At 43.7% G+C, this 24901-nt stretch overlaps 1 protein-coding gene across 3 annotated transcripts in view; it reads right to left on the reverse strand.

The window, feature by feature from the left end:
• LOC126292013 (peroxidase-like) overlaps positions 1-24901 on the reverse strand; it is a 169018-nt gene that overhangs the window by 135777 nt on the left and 8340 nt on the right. Inside the window, exon 2 of one of the 3 annotated variants that reach the window (XM_049985805.1) lies at positions 17137-17286. In XM_049985805.1, the coding sequence (XP_049841762.1) occupies positions 17137-17278 (142 nt within the window). In that variant the 5' untranslated portion in view covers positions 17279-17286. Of the gene's footprint in view, positions 1-17024; positions 17297-24901 lie in introns of those variants that run through there. The other 2 variants (XM_049985807.1, XM_049985806.1) reach the window with 2 other exon arrangements.

Below are 24901 nucleotides of genomic sequence, written 5' to 3' on the forward strand. Positions count from 1 at the left end.
GTAAAAGTTTCCAGCTATTTGCTGAGATATGATACTACTGCTATTTTACGTAGTTTACGAAGCAAGCACGTATTTCTAGTTTTTCTTGTTCCCTTTGGTAATCAGTGTTGCTATAACTGCCTCAAGGTCAATGACACCAGATTCGATGTGGACGTTCTCAAAGAGATCATGTATATTTATTGACACTAGATCTCATATTTCTATTTCAAATGGGTTATGATCTATATGTTCTAGGCATATAGTTTTGAGAGATGGCGTTTAGCAATATTCCGCAGGATGCCTTGTCACACCCAACAATAACATAAATGTAAATGTCCCAATTGACTACTTGACGATTAAGGTCTCCTCTGATGACTACAGTATAATCGGGGAACTTATGTAGAAGATAACTGAGGTCTTCGCAAAAATTTTCGATCACGGTAGGGGTGCGTACGGTGGCAGAGAGAAGGATCCAATTATAATTTTATGCCCATCCTTCATACTCTTATCAAAAAAATCTCGTATGAATTTCAGTTTCTATCTCGGTGGACCTACGTTTCTTGCTGCTGCGACAAACACAAAATCTCCATTTCCCATTGGCCATGCTTTTGATTTAAGCTTAAAGTTTTTCCAAAACACATACTGCTGTCAATTTCGTGTTTTAACTGACTTTCTATACCTGGCGTTGTGAGAGCTTCACTGCTTTTTAACACAACTCTCGCATTTCCTTTAACGTAAGGCCGTAGATTACCGCCACAGCTTTTCCGACACAAATGGCGTACGCCAAAGAGTAACGACGTACTAAAGATATTCTGCGACATTTTGGACGGCTGTGACGACAGCCGCAACTCATAGGTTAAGCGAGCGACGCAATTTACGATGTTCCTTGCAGTACGTACAAGACGCTTCTACAAAATAATGGAAATAAAACAAGGGGTACGGATTGCTGTACTGAACCGTTTTCGACGCTGTACTAAAGTACACGAGGTAAAAAGGTACAGGAAAGGAAAGAAGCTTCTCATACAAATTAAGTATATACCGGGTGATGAAAATGTCAGTATAAATTTGAAAACTTAATAAACCACGGAATAATGTAGATAGAGAGGTAAAAATTGACACATGCTTGGAATGACATGGGGTTTTATTAGAACAACTCCGTATTGCTAGACGCGTGAAAGATCTCTTGCGCGCGTCGTTTGGTGATAATTGTGTGCTCAGCCGCCACTTTAGTCGTGCTTGGCCTCCCAGGTCCCCAGACCTCAGTCCGTGCGATTATTGGCTTTGGGGTTAACGTAAGTTTCAAGTCTATCGTGATCGACCGACATCTCTAGGGATGCTGAAAAACAACATCCGACGCCAATGCCTCACCATAACTCCGGACACGCTTTACAGTGCTGTTCACAACATTATTACTCGACTACAGCTATTGTTGAGGAATGATGGTGGACATATTGAGCATTTTATGTAAAGAACATCATCTTTGCTTTGTCTTTGTTATGCTAATTATTGCTATTCTGATCAGATGAAGCGCCATCTGTCGGACATTTGTTGAAATTATATATTTTTTTTGGTTCTAATAAAACCCCATGTCATTCCAAGCATGTGTGTCAATTTGTACCTCTCTATCTACATTATTCCGTGATTTATTCAGTTTTCAAATTTATGCTGACTTTTTGATCACTCTGTATATTTGAGCAAGGCTTTTATTCAGTTAATAACTTTTTGAAAAAAGGCTATAAACGTTAACTGGTCCGTCAATAAATGCTCTCTTATACATGCTAAATTATGTGTATATAGCTTCTTAACATATGTTATGTTAAGTTAACCGGAAACCTAGAAACGATGGAGAGGCTCCGTCCCCGCGGCAGCCGCAGTGGTCCACGACGACTACCGCAGTCCACTTCACCCCTCCGCAGCGCCACACCGAACCACTCTTTCAGGGTTATTGTGCGGTTCGGCCCCCGGTGGACCCCCTCAGGGAACGTTTCACGCCAGACGAGTGTAACCCCTATGTTTGTGTGGTAAGATTAATGGTGGTGTACGCGTACGTGGAGAACTTGTTTGTGCAGCATTCGCCGACAGTGTAGTTGAGGCGGAATAAGGGTAACCAGCCCGCGTTTGCCGAGGCAGATGGAAAACCGCCTAAAAACCATCCACAGTCTGGCCGGCTCACCGCGCCTCGACACAAATCCGCCAGGGACCGGTGCTCCTTCCTGTCCGGAAAGTCGTGCGTTAGACTGAGTTTGTATTTATTCTTGTTTTTGTTCTCGTCATGTGTCATTGTACCACACATTATTTCATCTTACAGTGAAAACAAGTTGCAGCGTAGTAATCATAAGTTGTAGTCTATCTCTAGCGACAATACTGTACATACTACCTTACCAAAAGTTTCCGGACACCTGTTAGTGGACGTCAGTGTTGGGTGTGTCCGCCTTTCACCTCTACTACGTCTACAACTCTGCTGACAACACTTTCGTAGCGCGATTCTCCACTCCAATCACTCGTTTCTAGACATCCCCTGTCATGCGTTTTCCATCGTCACCAGTTATTCTCTTAAGGAACATCGCGTTCTCACCTGCACCATCCAGAAGCTCTTCGCAGATTGCGAGGCGAAGGTCTTTCTCGTCCTGACTCATTTGAGTTGAGGGACGAACGTGGCGGCAACACGTTGTATTCCAAGGCGCTGCGACAGTATTTCACGACATGATCCAACTGGAATGTTACGTTCTCTGGGACAGTCCGTCTTCCATTGGTACGCACAGTTTTATTGACTTTCTTGGCATTAGCGTCGTCGGTGGGCGTTCTGAACGAGAGTCATGTTTAACTTTCGTCCGGCCATTTTTAAACTGTATGAACCATTCATAACTCCGTTCAAGGATTAAGCACTCATCGCCATAGGCGTCCTGCATCATTTGGCAAGTCTCTAAAGATTTTCTCGAGTTTCGCCATTTTGAAATTCGCAAACTATGTGACACAACGTTCTACTCAATACTGTACTGAACAATAGCTAACAGACATACAAGAATGAAACTTCCGGCAGTTACACATTATGCAGAGGCTGTGCAGGGATGCCAACTGCGCCGGCCGCGGTGGTCTCGCAGTTCTAGGCGCACAGTCCGGAACTGTGCGACTGCTACGGCCGCAGGTTCGAATCCTGCCTCGGGTATGGATGTGTGTGATGTCCTTAGGGTAGTTAGGTTTAAGTAGTTCTAAGTTCTAGGGGACTGATGACGACAGCTGTTAAGTCCCATAGTGCTCAGAGCCATTTGAACCATTTGATGCCAACTGCGTTTCGCTCCAACACGTCATTAAGTTCCGTAATGTTTTGAACGGACCTCGTATATTAAAACTAGTCTGATCACTTACCGGCAGGCAGCATTTCCGTTTAGGGTAGAAAAATATGCAGTGGCCACCTTTCCCATCCTGATCACTTTAACGCACATACCCCTGCCGTTCTTACGACTAATTGGCAATTACATAAAATAGTACGTTATATTACTTAATAATCGTAATTGCAATGTGAGACACGATCACAGACGTTTACTAAGTGTTTTGTCATGTTCCTTTTACGCACTGTGTTGTGTTACAAATGCCGTAACTTTATTTCATACTACTTGCTACAAACATATGTACATTTGAAGATGACAGTCTCTATATGAGCATTCACGAATCCGTTTGACATTTGTACCACAGAAACAGATCGGTGCGAGTTGCTCCCACTCATGAGTTGTCAACATTGGAAGACAGAAAATAGAATACTCTCCAGCTTACTTCGGTTACCTAACTAACCTAAGGACATCACACACATCCATGCCTGAGGCAGGATTCGAACCTGCGACCGTAGCGGTCACGCGGTTCTAGACTGTAGCGCCTAGAAACGCTCGGCCACTCTGGCCGGCAGAGCTCATTTTCCGCTTCTGATCATAACCAAATTAATAACGAGAAACATTACTACTTTCAATCATACTTAACAAAAATTGCGATGAACAATTTAGACAATATTGGAAAGAGAAAAATTTTAGTGACAAGGAAGAAATCACGAAGAGAGACCCACAAGGTTCAATTTTGGGTCCACTATGGGCTATCGAAGATTCTCACGAAATGGTTCAATGAAACCTTCAACTAAGATTTTCTGTGACTGTTCTGGCTGGCGTTATTGGTGACAGTTTGTTAGGGCCTCATTCTTCACCTAGGCTCAACAGAGAAAATTAATGTGCTTTTTTTTTTTTTTTAGAGAAGACTACTTGTTTTGGTGGAACATGTGCTTTTTCGAGTGCAAGAAAACATGTACTTCATGCACGGTGGAGGTCTTCTCCATTTCATTGTGAATGATCATAGACTTCTAAATAACAAATTTAGTGACAGATGCTCAGTTAGAGGTGAACCAAGCCCTTCTGTCTCCGTGCTCTCTGGAATTAAACCAACCTCACTTTTAATTGTGGGGGCATTTGAAAGCTCTTGTGCACAGACGTTCAGCACAAGAAATACATATTTTCATGCTCGTGTGTTGGAAGGCTTTGAAGCACTATGCTATTCTCCAGGTATACATCACTGTAACAGGGTTTAATGCAATGGTGGTTGATACGTGTAACCTTGTTAACGGACGATATTTTGAACATTTCATTTAGGAAAGCATTTCATACTGTGCTGAGGATTTCTTTTCCTGTGTGTTTCCAATGATTAATGTGTCGAAGAGCGGTACGAACAGCGTTCCAACATCAAAATGAAGCCTTTCCATATCCACGTCGATGTACCATATTTAGTCCCTCTACATGCGACGAATATTTCCGTTTTGTGATACTCTGTACGCAGCTTTGTGATATTCCTTCCTGAATCATGACTTTTTTTTAAAAATTTAAAGGTCAATTTATTACTTCAGCGGTGGCATACCTGTATAAAAAAATTTCACGTTACAGGCTTTGGTAAACAGCAGCGTTCTTCAGAAGCGTTTAATCCACAAAAAGCTTTATTCAGATAAGCAAATATAGTTAGAGACTTTGAGCAACATAACGTCATTTAACATTTCTATGAATGTGCATATTGTCGTCACATGATTAAAATTTTTATGGATTAAGCACGTCGTAAGATGGCAATAATTTGCCGAAACCGATAATGTGAATATTTTTTATACAGGATACGACAATTTTAAGTGCAGATATTTTTATATGTTGTACTGTACAACGTAGTTGTTTTTCTCTGCATTGAAAAGTCTTTGCACAAACATGTCACAAAACTTTAGTCCTCATGTTTTCTGCACAGTCGTATTGCACCAATAAGTGGACTACGCCTGCCATTTTCAGTCCACGCATCTACACTTTAACACCTGACCTACTTGTCCAGAAAAAAAATAAGCAGTAATGGCTGGCTCTTTACATAAGTACTTGGAGGTACTAATCAACCTAAAAACATGCGACTTCTAATGGCTACAATTATTACTCTGCAAATAACGTAAATACTGATGTAATGTTGTTCAGTACAACGTCCTCAAAAATGGTTCAAATGGCTCTGAGTACTATAGGTAACATCTGAGGACATCAGTCCCCTAGACTTAGAACTACTTAAACCGAACTAACCTAAGGGCATCACACATCCATGTCCGAGGCAGCATTCGAACCTGCGACCATAGCTGCAGCCCGGTTTCTGCACTTATAACCGTTACACCCCGTATATCTAAGTGATCGTTGATGTGACAAATTATTATTGGCCCATTTAGTGCTCCATCTACGGTTCTCACCGTGGATTCTTTATCAGAGTATAAAATCAGTATGAGGTAAATGAGGTGATCTATACTCCCACGTTTTTGAGGACTTTCCACAGTTTGTGTAATGGACATAGTCAAACGCATAAGCATAATGAATGAAGCAGAGGTACACATATTTCTGGCAGTCTCCGTATTTCCCAATAATCCATCAGATGTTGGCAATTTGATTTCTGCTTCCTCTTCCCTCCTTCACGAAGCCCAGCTTCTACTTTAGGCATCCAGCCGAGTTCCGCTTTACGACACTGGAACATTTCCAACATCTACATCTACATACATACTCCGCAATCCACCATAAGGTGAGTGGTGGAGGGTACCTCGTACCACAAGTAGCATCTTCTCTCCCTAACAGAGCAAGGGAAAAATGACTGCCTATATGCCTCTGTACGAGCCCTAATCTCTCTTGTCTTGTCTTTGTGGACTTTCCGCGAAATGTAAGATGGCGGCAGTAAAATTGTACTGCAGTCAGCCTCAAATGCTGGTTCTCTAAATTTCCTTAGTAGCGATTCACGAAAAGAACGCCTCCTTTCCTCTAGAGACTCCCACCCGAGTTCCTGAAGCATTTCCGTAACACTCGCGTGATGACCAAACCTACCAGTAACAAATCTAGCAGCCCGCCTCTGAATTGCTTCTTTGTCCTCACTCAATACGACCTAATAGAGATCCCAAACGCTCGAGCAGTACTCAAGAATAGGTCGTATTAGTGTTTTATAAGCAGTCTCCTTTACAGGTGAACCACATCTTCCCAAAATTCTACCAATGAATCGAAGACGACCATCCGCCTTCCTCACAACTGCCATTACATGCTTGTCCCACTTCATATCGCTCTGCAATGTTACGCCCAAATATTAATCGACGTGATTGTGTCAAGCGCTACGCTACTAAAGGAGTATTCAAACATTACGGTATTCTTTTTCCTATTCATCTGCATTAATTTACATTTATCTATATTTAGACTTAGCTGCCATTCTTTACACTAATCACAAATCCTGTCCAAGTCATCTTGTATCCTTCTACAGTCACTCAACGACGACACCTTCCCGTACACCACAGCATCATGAGCAAACAGCCGCACATTGCTATCTACCCTATTCAAAAGATCATTTATGTGGATAGACAAAAAACAAATACTAACGCGGAATTATCCGAATGGAATGGTAAGTTTGATGTGCTTAGACAGACAAACAAACGAATATAATTTCAGAAAAAGTGAATGATTTATTCAAGAGAATGAGCTTCATAAATTGAGCGAATCAGTAGCGTGTTGATCCACCTTTGCCCCTTACACAAGCAGTTTTTCAGCTTGGCAGTGGTTGACAGAGTTGTCGAATGTCCTCCTAAGGGATATCGTGCCAAATTCTGTCCAGCTGGCGCGCTAGATCGTGAAAACCCGAAACTGGTGGGAGGACCCTGCCCGTAATGCTCCAGGCCTTCTCAACTGGGGAGATATCCGGCGACCTTACTGGCGAAGGTAGGTTTTCCCAAGCACGAAGACAACAAGCCGTGGGAAATCTCGCTGTGTGTGGGCAAGCATTGTCCTGCTGAAATGTAAGCCCAGGATGGCTTACCGTGAAGGCCAACAATATGGGCCGATGTACCGCTGTCATCTAAGAGGGCCGACCAAAGGGTCCTGCTATGAAATCAAATGATCACCATAGATCATCACTCCCGGCTGTCGGGCAGTATGGCGGGTGACAGCCAGGTTGGTATCCCACCACTGTCTGGGGTGTCTCAAGACATGTCTTCGGTATGGTATCGCATTGACAAGAGTAGAACTGTGTTCAGTGATCGCTGGTCGTTGGGACTCAGTTCGAAGGGGGACTCAATCACTGAAGACAATTATATTCTAGTCCAGTCAGTGAGATTAGAGGCCGAAGACATGTCTGGAGATTTCCCGAACAGTGCCGAGATACCAACATGAGTGTCGCCCGCCACAGGCCCGACAGCCGGGAGTGATGATCTGTGGTGCATTTCATTTCATAGCAGGACCCTATTGGTTGTCACCCATGGCATTCTTACAGGACAGCGGTACATCGGCCCATTTTGTTGCCCTTCACGGTAAGCCATCCTGGGCTTACATCTCAGCAGGACATTGCTTGCCTACACAATGTGATAGTTTACGTTGCTCGTCTTCATATTCGCCAAAACCTATCTTGGTCAGCAAGATTGCTGGATATCTCTCCAAAACAGAACCTTTGGAGCAGTATGGGCAGGGCCTTCTCACCAGCTCAGGATTTTGAAGATATAACGCTCCAGTTGGACGACTGATATCTAACAACTCTATCAATAAATACCAAGCCGAAATAAGTGCTTGCATAAGGGCCAGAGGTGGACCAACTAGTTACTGACTTGCTCATTTTGTAATGCTGTTTCTCTTGAATGAATCAGCCAATTTTTCTGAAATTCTGTACATTCGTTTCTCTGTACATAAACATCACATCTACCGATTTCCGTCCTATTCGGACTACTTCTTGGTGGTGTGCCCTGTTTTGGTCTTAAGAGTTTATCTAAGGGATCGTTGACTTAATAAATTACGAATGGCCCATTCAGTTGCTCTATATAGGGTTCTAATTGTGGCATCTTGATCAGTGTATAAACTTCATACGAGGTGGATGAGGTGATCTGGTACTCCCATGTTTAGAGTGCTTCCCGTAGTTTGCCGTAGTGGACAGAATCAAAGGCTTTAGCATAATTAATGAAGCAGAGATATACATCTTTCTGGAATTCTCCGGGTTGCTCCATAATCCGTCAGATGTTGGCATTTTGATCTCTGGCCCATCTTTCTTTAGAAAATTCAGCTCGTTCTTGAGGTAGCTCTCGAGACGAAGTTTATTTTTAAAACTTGAAGTATTACGTTACGTAAAGGACATTATTTGTTGAAATGTTTAGTAGGAATCTGTTTCTCGCAAGTGTGTGCACTTTATTTATTTTTGAATACGTGTAAACTTATCGTAAATCTCTGTAAATCAAGAACCATCTATTGTAAAAGTAATCGCACAGAATATCAGCGATATGAAACCAAAACAAAACAGATGTTTAAGATTGTTTTTCGCTTGTGTTATGAGCATAGCTCTGTGTATCTTTCTTATGTGTTCCTCCTCGGCCTTTATTAGCGAGCAGACGCATTTTGTAAGTTCATTCGGTGTTTGCTGGTTTTATTCTTAGAGTTAAATATGAAGCAGATGTAAAAAAACATTTTATTATTATTCTTATTATTTCTTCTAGTGTCTATATTTACTAATGGTGTACAAATTAACACAGTTTCAGTCGCTTTGGCTGAAATAACGGACTTAGTAGATAATTATGAAGAGATGTAATGAAATTAGGCATTAACTTGTTACTGCTCGTAGCAAATCGCAGCCCTGAAATTACATGCTGATGATTTTAAGGAGTGTTGCGCTTATTACGTGCAAGAAATTATTGTGAATGAATCGGTCATTCATCTCTGATCAGTGATTCTGTCGGGCTTCGATACCATCAGATAAAGGCCTCCCTAAGTAATACTGATGAATGGTGGTTGACAAAACTAGCTCATGTATTTGTTAGTAACATGTCTACCACTTTTAGTGAGCATACTGCATTCCTACGATCTAAATGATGTCGGCATATCCATCTTTGTTAAACAGGAAGATAGAACCACAGTCGATAGGAATATCACAATTTTCAACACTACCGCCAGTTGTAATTTCATTATCAATTTTTTGGTAACCGGTTTCGACGTTACACTTCGTCATCATCAGGCCGCATAAATACATAGCGGCTTAATTTTCCCGAAAGACATAAGTCGGAAAGTTCCACGTGGAAATAATGGTATCCACATCAGCTCTTGCAGTAAGCAAGAACACACAGTGAGACAGCAAACAGATGTCAATATCTCTTATACTGACAAAGTGCTCATACCTCTTGAGGTATGGATCTTAGAGACCATGTTTACTGGATATTTTTGGTTCATACTACCTCCTCCAAAAACATGGAAAGCAGAGAACTAGTAATAGAAGAGGAGTGTTTCACAATATCACAGAGGAACAAGTGCTGATAGCTCTTCAGGTAAGCATTAAAAAGAAAAAAAATTGGTTCAAATGGCTCTGAGCACTATGGGACTTAACTTCTGAGGTCATCAGTCCCCTAGAAATGAGAACTACTTAAACCTAACAAACCTAAGGACATCACAAACATCGATGCCCGAGACAGGCTACGAACCTGCGACCGTAGCGGCGTAATCATTTTAGAACCCATGTTTGCTAGGCATTTTTTTCCTCGTTTTGGTCCATACTACCCCAACTGAAAGTTGGTCGGTGTAGTTATGTTTCACCTATATACTGTGCAAACCACTGAAGTGCATGGCAGAGTGTACTCTCGTTTTACCACTTACTAGGGATTCTTGCTCTTCCCCGTACGTATGTGACTTGTGTTTGTGGTCGCACGAGAGCTGGTATGGATGCTGGTTACTTTCACGTGGGGCTTTCTGATTGGTCTCTTTCGGTAAAATTCAGCCACCATGTATTTAGAGGGCCTGATGATAAAGTGTGTCGTAAAAACCGGTTTCCAGCACATTGATAACGAAACTACAGATTGTGGTAAGGAAGAAAATTGTGATATATCTAAATGATATGTTGCTCTGTCTTTCCCTCTGTCGTTAGTTACATTTATGTTGAAGAATTTCGTTAATGTCAGTTACCATTAAATTAAAATGATCGCCACACTTGAGAATCTTAAGCTCAACCCAATCTGCAACTAACCTCTGGGAGAGAAGCGTGTCAGACTAGAAAATATCCAACTTTTGTGTGTGTGTGTGTGTGTGTGTGTGTGTGTGTGTGTGTGTGTGTGTCCATCCTTCTGCCAGGAGGTCTGAGGGACTACGGCCGTTCACTATTGTAAGGAACACCTACAGTCGTCCTTACGTTGTCATTTATTGTGTATCCATCAGTTTCGGTGCTTCAATGCACCATCTTCAGGCCTCGGTTGATGCTTAAGGGGTTATCACGATCTATATATACGATGCGTGAGTGGCCAACAGCTGGTTTACGCAGACTACCTGTAACTGTGACGTTGTCTCTCCAACCGCCAGGAGCTGATGGCTGGAAGAGACGGCATCACAGATACAGGTAGTCTGCGTAAACCAGCTGCTGGCCACTGATGCATCGTACACTGAAGAGCCAAAGAAAGTGGTAGAGGCACGCCTATTCAAATACAGAGGCATGTAAACAGGAGGAATATGGAGCAGTTGTTAGATTGGTTACTGCTGCTACAATAGTAGGTTGTCAAAATTTAAGTGAGTTTGGTGTTGTAGCAGGAGCAGGATCGATAGGACACAGCATCTCCAAGGTAGCGATGAAGTCGAGATTTTCCCGTACGAACTTTTCGCGAGTATACCGTGAATATCAGGAATCCGGTGTAGCATCAAATCCCCGACGTCGCTGCGGCCGGAGAAGATTCTGCAAGAACGGGACCAGCGACGGCTGAAGACAATCGTTCAATGTGACGGAAGTGCAACAATTTCGCAAACTGCTGCAAATTTCAGTGCACGCTCAACAACAAGTGTCAGTGCGAGAACCATTCAACGAAACATCGTCGATAAGGGCTTTCAGAGCCGAAGACCCACTCGTGTACCCTTGATGACTGAATGACACAAAGGTTTAATCCTCGCCTGGGACTAACATCCACATTGGACTGTTGATTACTGGAAACTTGTTGCCTGGTCAGACGACTCTCGTTTCAAATTGTATGGAGCGAGTGGACGTGTAGAGGTATGGAGACAGCCACATGAATCCATGGACCCTGCATATCAGCAGGGGACTGCTCAAGCTGGTGGGGACACTATAATGGTATAGAGCGCGTGCAGTCGTAGTGATATGGGACCCCTGATACATCAAGATACGAGTCTGACAGGCGACACGTACGTAAGCATCCTGTATGATCAACTGCATCTATTCATGTTGAAACCTCCCCTTAGAAAAATTTATGAATGATTGTGCTGATAAACCCCTTACGTTATTTGATTTTCAAACAGCTGAGCAAAACTGAACGCGCACAGACATTTCTCTCTTTACTTATTCAGATCATTAATAAACTGACACACAATATTTTTAGCACAACTCAATCTGACTTTCAATAATTCCTACAAAAGACTGGCCCTGACTAACAATAACTTATACCTTTCATGAATCACTTACTTCACAAAAATCTTCGTAACTCGAACTACTGGAATACAGCAATGGGCCACTACTGCCAGCTAAATATAAGATTCTAACTTCTGAAGGCATTAACCACTGATAGGTATAGTTAGCAAATGAAAGATTTTCATAAAGAACAAATATCAGTTCATGACATCCAATCTTACAAATTTACTCTTTCTGATGGACACACGTCCAGACCATCCGCTCTCAAAACTCCGCCATCTCTCTCCCCACATCCACCACTGCTGGCGGCTCAACTCCTACTGCTCAACGCTACGCGCTGTCACATCCAACTGCCCAACACTACAACAGCGAATATTACAACAATGCCAACCAGCACAGACTGACAGCAGAGCCAGTGATTTTCATACAGAGCGCTACGTGGCGTTACCAACATAAAAACCTAAACAGCCTACTTGCAAAGTCAATTGTGCATTCTGATGGACTTTGGCAATTCCAGCAGGACAATGTGACCTCACTCGTTCAGAATTGCTACAGAGTGGCTCCAGGAACACTCTTCTGAGTCTAAACACTTCCGCTGGTCACCCAACTCCCCAGACAAACATTATTGAGCATATCTGGGATACCATGCAACGTGCTGTTCAGAATAGATGTCCACACCCTCGCACTCTTATGGATTTATGGACAGCGCTGCAGGATTCATAGTGACAATTCCTTTCAGCACTACTTGAGACATTAGAAAGTCTCTGTCACGTAGTGTTGCGGCACTTCTGCGTGTTCGCGGGGGTCCTACACCGTATTAGGCAGGTGTACCAGCTTTCTTGGCTCTACAGTGTATGTACGGATGTTGCGGGAAGGTTTGAAAGATACAGATAAGCATGGCTATCTTTTACAGGCTATTTAAAAGTACAGAGACAATAAGGTATAGATTAAAAGAGGATCAGAACTATCAGGAAGGGTAAGCACAGTTCGCACGGAAGGATTTAACTGTTCATTTCTACTGCACGGTGTTAGGGAAGGGAACAGTAGATAAATAGTACGAAAGTGGTTCGATGAACCCTCTGTCAGGGAATTAAGCGTGAATTGCAGAGCAGTCACGTAGGTGTGCTGGGAGATTACAATTAAAGTTAAGCTTTCAAACCGCGGTAGAAATACCACCACTGGTCAGAATGACATCAAATTGCAACGGAATATTGCCGGAAAAGGGGGAAAACGTATGGCAGAAGAAAAATGTAGCAATAGATGGCGCTGTATGCATGATAGTTTCATTTGTCATTCATAGTCAGCCACTATTAATCATACAACAATGCCTAAGGTGTACGTTTGACAATAAACAAACTGTACTACTCAGTGTTCAAACGGCTCTGAGCACTATGGGACTCAGCATCTGTGGTCATCAGTCCACTAGAACTTAGAACTACTGAAACCTAACCAAGCTAAGGACATCACACACATCCATGCCCGAGGCAGGATTCGAACCTGCGACCGTAGCGATCACGCGGTTCCAGATCGAAGCGCCTAGAACCGCACGGCCACAGCGGCCGGCACTACTCACAAGGGAACCTCCCCATCGCACTCCCCTCAGATTTAGTTATAAGTTGGCACAGTGGATAGGCCTTGAAAAACTGAACATAGATCAACCGAGAAAACAGGAAGCACTTGGGTGGAACTATGAAAAAAATAAGCAAAATATACAAAGTGAGTAGTCCATGTGCAAGATAGGCAACATCAAGGGTAGTGTGAGCTCATGAGCGCCCTGGTCCCGTGGTTACCGTAAGCAGCTGCGGAACGAGAGGTCCTTGGTTCAAGTCTTCTCCCGAGTGAAAAGTTTACTTACTTTATTTTCGCATAGTTATGATCTGTCCGTTCGTTCGTTGACGTCTCTGTTCACTGTAATAAGTCTAGTGTCTGTTTTGCGATTGCACCGCAAAACCGTGCGATTGGCAGATGAAATGACGTGCCTCTCCAATGGGAACCGAAAGCATTTCATCGCAAGGTCATAGGTCAACCGATTCCTCCACAGGAAACTACGCCTGATGTATTCGATACTACACTGGTGACTGCATGTGCGTCACATGACAGGAATATGTTGTCGACCCACCTAACCTGTACACTTGGCGAATGGGTAAAAAGATTCTTCTACCTTGCCCGATTTAGGTTTTCTTGTGGATGTGATAATCACTCACAAAAAGTGATGAAAACATAAGAGTTTGTGACATAAACTGCAACAAATGAATGCAACAGTTTCACAGTCGCACAGTTTTCCCTGTACTCTGTCAATATATGTTTTTAACGTTTTCAAATTTTTCCGTGTGTAGACCGTCAATTCCTGCGTATGTTCAAGCAAATCTGAACATGTCCTAGAATTTTGGAGAGCGCCTGAACTTTGATAATTGTCTGAAAATAAAAACATTAAACTTTTCACTCGAGGGAAGACTTCAACCAAGGACCTCTCATTCCGCAGCGCCTCACGCTAACCACGGGACCACGACGTTCTTGAGCTCGCTTCATCCTTCATGTTGCTTATCTTCCACATGGACTATTCAGTTTGTATATTTTGCTTGTTTTTTCATAGTTCCACACAACTTCTTCCTGTTTTCTCGATTGATCTGTGATCAGTTTTTCAAGGCCTATCCACTGTGCCAGCTTATAACTAAATCTGAGGGGGATGCGATGGGGAGGTTCCCTTGTCAGTGTGCAGGTGTGATACTGTTAGTTACGTAAGCCCATTGACGACGGCAAGGGTCATATCACATCGGATGGAAAAATCTGTTTTAAATTGTGCTGAGGCCAAAAACCGCATAAAAAGTATCAATCACATTGGTTTTTAATTGTCCTGAGGCCGTAAACCGCATAACAAGGATCAATCGAAATCAAATCAGAATATTAATTTCCGTGTGACTGGCGCAAAAGATGTTCAATGTGGTGTCCACCGTTTTCTGCAAAATGTTGAAATCGAGAAGCAGCATGTTCCACAACTGATCGAAGTGTCATCTAACGCGTGAAGATGGTGCACTGAAGCGCCGAAAGTGGTAGCTACACTGTGAATGAGAAGAAAATGATGGCTGTAGGTGTTTTGTTTTCTAACGATATCCAACGAATAATTGAGGAAGTCGGGCGTACATGAGACTCTGAGGTGAAGAAGCTGGCACAGGACAGCAGGTGGTGGCAGACCGCAACAAATGTTCAAATGTGTGTGAAATCCTATGGGACTCAACTGCTAAGGTCATCAGTCCCTAAGCTTACACACAAGTTAACCTAAATTATCCTAAGGACAAACACACACACACACACCCATGCCCGAGGGAGGACTCGAACCTCCGCAGGGACCAGCCGCACAGTCCATGACTGCAGCTCCTCAGAACGCTCGGCTAATCTCTCTCGGCAAATAGTTGTTACACAGTTCTACAATATAAGCGATAATACCCGCTGTTGCTAAGAAATGTAGCCTTTCGGCAGTTACATTTCACTAAGCATCCAATATATCTAGCAGCGTCCCAAAAAGCAATGACAAACTTTAGGGACAGGTTTCCTACACAGAAATAAGAAATAATATCCAGTAAACATGCGCTTTAAGACACATACTTTAAGAGGTGTCAGCACTAGTTCATCTTCGATACTACAAAGCAGAGCTCTTCTACTGCAAGGTCTTTGCTTTTCATATTTTTGGAGGGAGAATTATTGGCCAAAACAAGAGAAAAAAGTCTGGCAACAATGGACTCTAAAATGTATAATTTAAGAGCTACGAGCACTTGCTCATTTTCGCTAGTGTATACACTTTAGAATCCATGGTTACTACACATTATGTTTCTTTTTATGGCCCATATATCTGCTGCAAAATATGAAAAGCAAAGAGCTTGCAAGAGAAGAGACGTTTCATAGTATCGAAGAAGAACAAGATATTTCTTAACCTATGCGCTTTACAGACCATGTTTACTAAACAATTTTTTCTTGTTTTGGTGTAATGAAATTGTTTATAAGTTTGTCGGCTTTCTTTCCTTTGGGGACATACGTCTCAGATACAGTACGCACGCCACACAAACGTAATACCTTCGGTACACACACCATCAGATTATTCGACTTGTCGCTCTAACGAAGTAAGCGAGTGTCAGCAATATGTCTCGTGGTCTTATCGTGGCGTGTTTATCTTCTGCCGTTAGGTCAGACGATAGAAAAGCCACTTGCACGATTAGAGTAGCAGATTGACGGTGACCAACTTTAAACAGAACTTGATTAATTTTCACACACATTTATTAAAATAATAACAACCATAAAAATAACTTTGTTCTGGATGCTATTTACAATTGACTATCTGAAGTTCCTTTGGTTTTGGCACGTTAATCTTATTCTCGCATATCTCTGATACTTGACAAAGTGTCTATACATTTCTCTCCATGGCTATGTACAGGAATATGGTAATCTTATTAGGCGCAGACTGAAACTTGACTATAGACTAAAGCAGACTGGAGCAGACAAATGCAGACTGACTAATCGGAGGTCTGTGCACTCGTTATAATACCTCGAGCGTTCAGGTATCACTGCGGGAGTGTGATCCGCGAGGAGAAAAGGTTCTACGTTAGCAGCAATCTCATTGGCTGCGTTACATATTAATACGAGGATCGGCGGAAGCAGAATTTGGTCCGTCTCTATGGCAGCGCCATCTCGTAGTGTGGAGACGGACGAGCGCTGCGCCTGCGCTGTTGTGCTTATCGGGGGCACTCTAGTGGGAAAGTTGTGTACTCCCTGACTACGCGGAACTATGTACACAACAGTTTTCCAACACCATGAAAACTCCTGCGAATCGGACATATACACCGTGTGATCAAAAGAATATGGACACCTGCCATAAAAAGTTCGTGGCGCCCTCCATCGGTAATGCTGGAATTTAATACGGTGCTGGCTCACTTAGCCTCGATGGCAACTTCCACTCTCGCAGGCATACTTTCAATGAGGTACTGGAAGGTTTCTTGGGGAATGGCAGTCCGTTCTTCGAGGAGAGATGCACTGACGAGAGGTATCGATGCCGGTCTGTGAGGCCTGGCACGAAGTTGGCGTTCCAAAACATCTCAAAGGTGTTCTACGGGATTCGGGTCAGGAGTCTAAAGGCCAGTCCATTACAGGGATGTTATTGTCGTGTAACCACTCCGCACAGTCCACGACTGCAGCGTCTGAGACCGCTCGGCTAATCCAGCGCGGCGCAGACCGCAACAAAAGCTATCGGGAGGCCTGGGAGTCAGCACAGAGAACAGGCGGAGTACTCACCCCTGGAGGCCCTGGGCTGGCAGGGCTCGGTGTGGAGGATGTAGGGCGGCACCACGATGTCGCCGCAGCCGCCGCGCTCGCCCGCAGCCACCAGACAGGCCCCCAGGAGCGCCAGAGCCAGCCACGGCGTCGCCGTCGCCATGCCGACACCTGCGGGCACGTCACGCACTTCACACTATCACCACGGACCAGGCACGCGGCAGCGCCAGCGGCGCCACAGCCCAGCACAGCTCAGCTCACAGTATCCGGCGCGGGCAGCGGTAGCCCGGACACGACAAACGCATCCGCAATTCCCTTAGCCACATCCGTCAGTCTTCTATCTTGTTTTTGGGGCTGAGTTAGCCCGTCTTTTACTCGTAACAAAAAACGGTGCCAAATACGAGCGGGAGTCTAATGAAAACATTAAATTTGTAATAACAAATCGAAATTTCGCACCGTTATCCTGTAAGTCGGTGAGCGTGCAACAAACAGCGTGCAAAATGGCCCGTAGGTGGCATCATAGTGCAGATCCACACATACCGTCGCAGTATCAGGGAAGAACAGCGTTCTATTATTCGGTTTTTGTGTAGTGAAGGTGTGAAACCTATTGAAATTCATCGACGAATGAAGGTTCAGTACGGTGATGCATGTTTGTCACACCAGCAAGTCTACGAATGGAGTAGGAAGTTCGCAAATGGTGTGACTTCAGTGAAAAAGCTTCTCGTCCAGGTCAGGCACAACGAGTTGTGACTCCACAGAACATTGCAGCACTTGAAGCCATCGTGAAGGAAAACCGCGGAGTGCCACTGAATGACATTGCAGCATGTTTACAGGTTAGTCACGGGTCAGCACACCACATTTTGCGTGATGTGCTCCAGTTTCACAAAGTGTCCGCAAGATGGGTGCCACGGCAGCTGACTCCTGAAATGACAGAACGACGTGTTGATGCTTGTGAAGAATTTCTTAGGCACTTTGAACGACAAGGTGATGGCTTCCTTGCAAGAATCGTTACTGGGGACTATCCTGGGTTCACTTCCACCAACAGGAAACGAAGAGAGCGAGTAAGGCATGGCGCCATTCCTCGTCACCAAAGCAAAACAAGTTTCGAACAGAAACATCAGAAGGAAAGGTTATGCTGACTCTCTTTTGGGACGAAAAAGGCGTCATTTTGGAGCATTACATGCCTAGAGGAACGGCTGTCACCATTGCATCATACGCAGATCTCCTAAAAAATCATCTGCGGCCTGCAATCAAATCAAAGCTATGTGGATTGCTGTCAGCAGGTGTCCTATTGCAACATGACAATGCAAGTCCCCACACTGCTCGTACAATAGTTGCAACAGTCACAGACCTGCATTTTGAGTGTCTTTCTCATCCACCATACTCACCAAACCTTGCCCCAGGTGTTTGGACCACTCAGACGCAATGGCAGGAAAGGAGTTCCGTTCTGAAGAAGAGGTACGCCACGCGGTGTTTGAGTGGTTGCCCGGACTACCAAAAGAATTTTTTTCTAAAGAAATTTATGCACTTTGTAAGCGCTGGAGGACTTGCATTGCACAATAAATAATATTTTTAAAAAATTTAGGTTTTCATTTGACTCACCCTCGCACTTGGAAGAAATCACACGTCAGACCTGTTCATCAAAAGCCTGTTTATAATTAAAAGGTAAACTTTCGAAACGCTGTAGAAAAAACACCACTGGTCAGAATGACGTCAGATTGCAAAGGAACATTATCATAGAAGGGGGAAAACGTATGTTAGAAGAAAAAAAAGTGAAAATTGAACAATAGATGGCGCTGTATGTGTCAAAATACGTAAATGAAAACACCACTGTGCACTGTTGCTCTGCAGAAGTTCCGGACACTGAAGCGTTTGAAAAAAGGCGTTGGTCCGATGACTGCCGTGGGCTTGGAGAAAATGATTCGGAAATTCTAAAACACGGTTTCTTTTGATATGCAACCTGGTAGAGGGAGGGAACGGATTGATTCGACGTCAGTGGAAGCAGTGGCCACAGCAATGCAGGAGGAGACGAGTGTTGGTGTGCAAACGTTTAGTGCACGGAGAATTGCCCGGATATTGGACATATCTTTGAGCACGGTGAGTAAAATCCCACCGAGCATCCTTCTTTGCTATCCACTTAAAATTACCCATGTGCACGAGTTTCTTCCTGTTGACCCGCCAGCAAGAGAGACCTCTGCTTTAGAATTTCTTGCTCGCATGGAAGTGGACAATGATTGGCTGTGGAAGATTTTGTGGCCAGAGGAAGCCCACTTCCATCTGATTGGATATCTCAATACACATAATTGTCGAATATGCGCAACGGAAAATCCTCACGCAAATCCACCAGTACTACTTCATTCTGAAAAGGTCACTGTGTGGTGTGGGTTTTTTCGGAGAGACAGGCGCTTCCTGTCCTGTTACCTGTACGCTATGAGTGTCTTTTGCGCAACCCCGTCATTCCAGCTCTCCAACAGCGTGGATAGGATCATTTTTATGCAAGATAGCGCACTTCCACACATTGTAAATCCAGTGAAGCAGCTGCTGAAGCACCATTTCGGAAATGCCAGAATTATCAGCTTTCGTTTCCGTACAGCGTGGCCGTCCCGATCACCTGATCTTAATCCGTGTGACTTCTGGCTGGGGGCTATCTGAAAGATGTTGTGTTCAGTGTTCCGATTGCAAAATTAGCTGCATTGAAGGCACGCGTTGCACAACACATTGTGAACGTGACCCCAGAAACACTTCGATCAGTTGTGGAACATGCTGTTTCTCGATTTCAACTTGTTGCAGAAAACGGTGGACAGCATATTGAACATGTTTTGCGCCAGTCACACTGAAATTAATAATCCGATTTGATTTTGATTGACTCTTTGTATGCGGTTTATTTCCTCAGGACAATTAAAAACCAATGTGATTGACACTTTTTTGCGGTTTTTGGCCTCAGCACATTTTAAAACTGATTTTCCCATCCGATGTGATATGACCTTGCCGTCGTCAATGGGCTTATGTAACTAACAGTATCACACTTGGACACCGATGCACACTGAGTAGTACAGTTTGCTTAAAGTCAAACGTACAGCTTAGACATTGTTGTACGATTCATTTGTCATTTATAGTCGACCACTATTAAACGCCGGCCGGTGTGGCCGTGCGGTTCTAGGCGCTACAGTCTGGAACCGCAGGTTCGAATCCTGCCTCGGGCATGGGTGTGTGTGATGTCCTTAGGTTAGTTAGGTTTAAGTAGTTCTAAGTTCTAGGGGACTAATGACCTCAGATGTCAAGTCCCATAGTGCTAAGAGTCATTTGAACCATTATTAAACTATCATGCTTACAGCGCAATCTGTTTCTACATTTTTCTTCTTTCCCCCTTCTCCGATAATATTCCGTTGCAATTTGACGCCATTATGACCAGTGGTCTTATTTCTACCGCGGTTTGAAATCTTAACTTTAATTGTAATATCCCTGCACACCTACGTGACTACTCTGCAATTCACGCTTAATTCGCTGACAGAGGGTTCATCGAACCACTTTCGTACTATTTATCTACTGTTCCCTTCCCTAACACCGTGCAGCAGAAATGAACAGTTAAATCCTTTCGTCCGAACTGTGCTTACCCTTCCTGATAGTTCTGATCCTCTTTTACTCTATGCCTTATTGTCTCTGTACATTTAAATAGCCTGTAAAAGATGGTCGTGCATATCTGTATATTTCAGACCTAACGACAGTTTTGCTCTTCGAACAGAGTCATGCGCTTTTGTTAAAGCCACAGCAACACGGCATCAACTTCAGTGCCGATGTCTACAACGCCGTGGATCTCATGGAGGACAGAGTGAGCTGAGTTTCGCAAGATCTCAGCTTGCGCAACGGGTGTTATTTTTTTTATAGGTGAGATTTTCGTCTCCAAAAAAATCTTAATAACGGAGCATAAAACATGTTGCATATCGGTGTTTGACGCTGTTTTATAAGTGAATGTATGATTCTTTAAAGGCTCGAGGGGTTTTATGATGTCTACCGAAATTTATATATGTGGTTTATGATACACAGGCAGGTGTTTGGGGCACGAACCGAAAATGCCAAGGGATTGGGTGCCCTAGAAGAGCCTTCATTCCGCTTCGTGGGAGCATTCGGTAACTGCTAAGTGCCTTCTGTTACTACGAAACGGAAAGGGAATGAGTGAAGCAATGCAGCAGCTGGTAAGATGGAGCACACAGGATACATGTGTGAAAGTCGCGGAAAACCGCGAAGAAGGGAATGTCGCCATTTTTACTCTTTCCAGATGTCGGCAACATCTCTGTCCTCTGCAGGAAGCAGCGGTTTGAAACCGATATAGTGGGACTCGGTCCTGAATGAACAGTAAGCAATAATACACTACTGGCCATTACAATTGCTACACCAAGAAGAAATGCAGATGATAAGCGGGTATTCATTGGACAAATATATTATACTAGAACTGACATGTGATTACATTTTCACGCATTTTGGGTGCATAGATCCTGAGAAATCAGTACCCAGAACAACCACCTCTGGCCGTAATAACGGCCTTGATACGCCTGGGCATTGAGTCAAACAGAGCTTGGATGGCGTGTACAGGTACAGCTGCCCAAGCATCTTCAACACGATACCACAGTTCATCAAGAGTAGTGACTGGCGTATTGTGATGAGCCAGTTGCTCGGCCACCATAGACCAGATGTTTTCAGTTGGTGAGAGATCTGGAGAATGTGCTGGCCAGGGCAGCAGCCAACATTTCCTGTATTCAGAAAGGCCCGTACAGGATCTGCAACATGCGGTCTGGCATTATCCAGCTGAAACGTAGGTTTTCGCAGAGATCGAACGAAGGGTAGAGTCACGGGTCGTAACACATCTGAACCGTAACGTCCACTCTTCAAAGTGCCGTCAGTGCGAACAAGAGGTGGCCGAGACGTGTAGTCAACGGCTCCCGACAGCATCTCGCCGGGTGATACGCCAGTATGGCGATAACGAATACACGCTTCCAATGTGCGTTCACCGCGATGTCGCCAAACAAGGATGCGACCATTATGATGCTGTAAACAGAACCTTGATTCATCCGAAAAAATGACGTTTTGCCACTCGTGCACCCAGATTCGTCGTCGAGTACACCATCGCAGGCGCTCCTGTCTGTGATGCAGAGTCAAGGGTAACTGCAGCCATGGTCTCCGAGCTGATAGTCCATGCTGCTGCAAACGTCGTCGAACTGTTCGTGCAGAAGGTTGTTGTCTGCAAACGTCCCCATCTCACAAGATACCTCAACACCCAGAATTGTCTAATATGGGCAAAGGAAAATCCTCATGCAAATCAACCAGTACCACTTCATCCTGAAAAGGTCACTCAGGGATCGAAACGTGGCTGCACGATAAGTTACAGCCGTGCAGATAAGATGCCTGCCATCTCGACTGCTAGTGATACGAGGCCGTTGGGATCAAGCACGGCGTTCCGTATTACCCTCCTGAACCCATCGATTCCATATTCTGCTAACAGTCACTGGATCTTAACCAACGCGAGCAGCAATGTCGCGATACGACAAACCGCAATCGCGATAGGCTACAATCTGTCCTTTATCAAAGTCGGAAACGTGATGGTAAGCATTTATCCTCCTTTCAAGAGGCATCAACAGCGTTTCACCAGGCAACGCAAGTCAATTGCTGTTTGTGCACGAGAAATCGGTTGGAATCTTTCCTCGTGTCGGCACGTTGTAGGTCTTGCTACCGGCACCAACCTTCTGTGAATGCCCTGAAAAGCTAATCATTTGCATATCACAGCATCTTCTTCCTGTCGGTTAAACTTCGCGTCAGTAGCACGTCATCTTCGTGGTGTAGCAATTTTAATGGCCAGTAATGTATTTGCTATAAAGTGAGCCAAGAACTCTCCCTAGCTTGAACAGAAATATCTTGAAATCAGAGTTATGGGAGTTACAGACAACAGACAACAGAATTTTTAGTTTCACTAAAGTCAACTACTCCAGCACGGCATTCAGTGGTCTATTAAGTGCTTGGCTTTGTACGCCGTTAGCTTGAAGCACAACACCGTTCTTCACGTACATCACTCCGGAAAGAGCTACTTGAAAAAGAGCCAGCTCTTCTGTACCTGTATACGAGGACTCTGAAGTGTCGCATTGCTAAACGTCAAAGTAAACATCTGTAAGCAATTCGTTAACTTCATCTCTACTAAGTGTTATATTTTGATAAAATGTGCTAATCCCTCCATTACGTATTAGATACCCGAGATTTCTTGCACGCGGTTCCTTGGTTAAATAGATGTTCATTGAGCAGGGATGCCTATCAACTGATTTCAATCTAAATAAGGTGCAATTCTAACGCAAGTTACGTTCTTTTTATGTAAACGCAAAGATTTATCAGCACACTGTGCCATCGTCAGCGGGTACTCTTTATTCAGTTCCGTAAAATGTAAACATTTTTGGTTAAATATTTGAGAGCATCGGAAATAAGAATTGTTTCTTGTCCGAATTTTCATACACAAAGGAAGAGTTACATATGGACAAATGGAGTATCAGATTACCCAGAGTGAGATATTGTTGTTGTTGTTGTTGTTGTTGTTGTTGTGGTCTTCAGTCCTGAGACTGGTTTGATGCAGCTCTCCATGCTGCTCTATCCTGTGCAAGCTTCTTCATCTCCCAGTATCTACTGCAACCTACATCCTTCTGAATCTGCTTAGTGTATTCATCTCTTGGTCTCCCTCTACTATCTTTAGCCTCCACTCTGCCCTCCTATACTAAATTGTTGATCCCTTGATGCCTCAGAACATGTCCTACCAACCGGTCCCTTCTTTTTGTCAAGTTGTGCCACAAACTCCTCTTCTCCCCAATTCTATTCAATACCTCCTCATTAGTTATGTGATCTACCCATCTAATCTCCAGCATTCTTCTGTAGCACCATATTTCGAAAGCTTCTATTCTCTTCTTGTCCGAACTATTTATCATCCATGTTTCACTTCCATACATGGCTACACTCCATACAAATACTTTCAGAAATGACTTCCTGACACTTAAATCTATACTCGTTGTTAACGAATTTCTCTTCTTCAGAAACGCTTTCCTTCCCATTGCCAGTCTACATTTTATATCCTCTCTACTTCGACCATCATCAGTTATTTTGCTCTCCAAATAGCAAAACTCCTTTACTACTTTAAATGTCTCATTTCCTAATCTAATTCTCTCAGCATCACCCGATTTAATTTGACTACATTCCATTATCCTCGTTTTGCTTTTGTTGATGTTCATCTTATACCCTCCTTTCAAGACACTGTCCATTCCGTTCAACTGCTCTTCCAAGTCCTTTGCTGTCTCTGACAGAATTACAATGTCATCGGCGAACCTCAAAGATTTTATTTCTTCTCCATGGATTTTAATACCTACTCCAAATTTTTCTTTTGTTTCCTCTACTGCTCGCTCAATATACAGATTGAATAACATCGGTGAGTGGTTACAACCCTGTCTTACTCCCTTCCCAACCACTGCTTCCCTTTCATGTCTCTCGACTCTTATAACTGCCATCTGGTTTCTGTACAAATTGTAAATAGCCTTTCGCTCCCTGTGTTTTACCCCTGCCACCTTTACAATTTGAAAGAGAGTATTCCAGTCAACATTGTCAAAAGCTTTCTCTAAGTCTACAAATGCTAGAAACGTAGGTTTGCCTTTCCTTAATCTTTCTTCTAAGGTAAGTCGTAGGGTCAGTATTGCCTCACGTGTTCCAACATTTCTACGGAATCCAAACTGATCTTCCCCGAGGTCGGCTTCTACTAGTTTTTCCA

This window comes from Schistocerca gregaria, chromosome 9 (assembly GCF_023897955.1).
Source record: "Schistocerca gregaria isolate iqSchGreg1 chromosome 9, iqSchGreg1.2, whole genome shotgun sequence".
NCBI classification, from domain to species: Eukaryota; Metazoa; Arthropoda; class Insecta; order Orthoptera; family Acrididae; genus Schistocerca; species Schistocerca gregaria.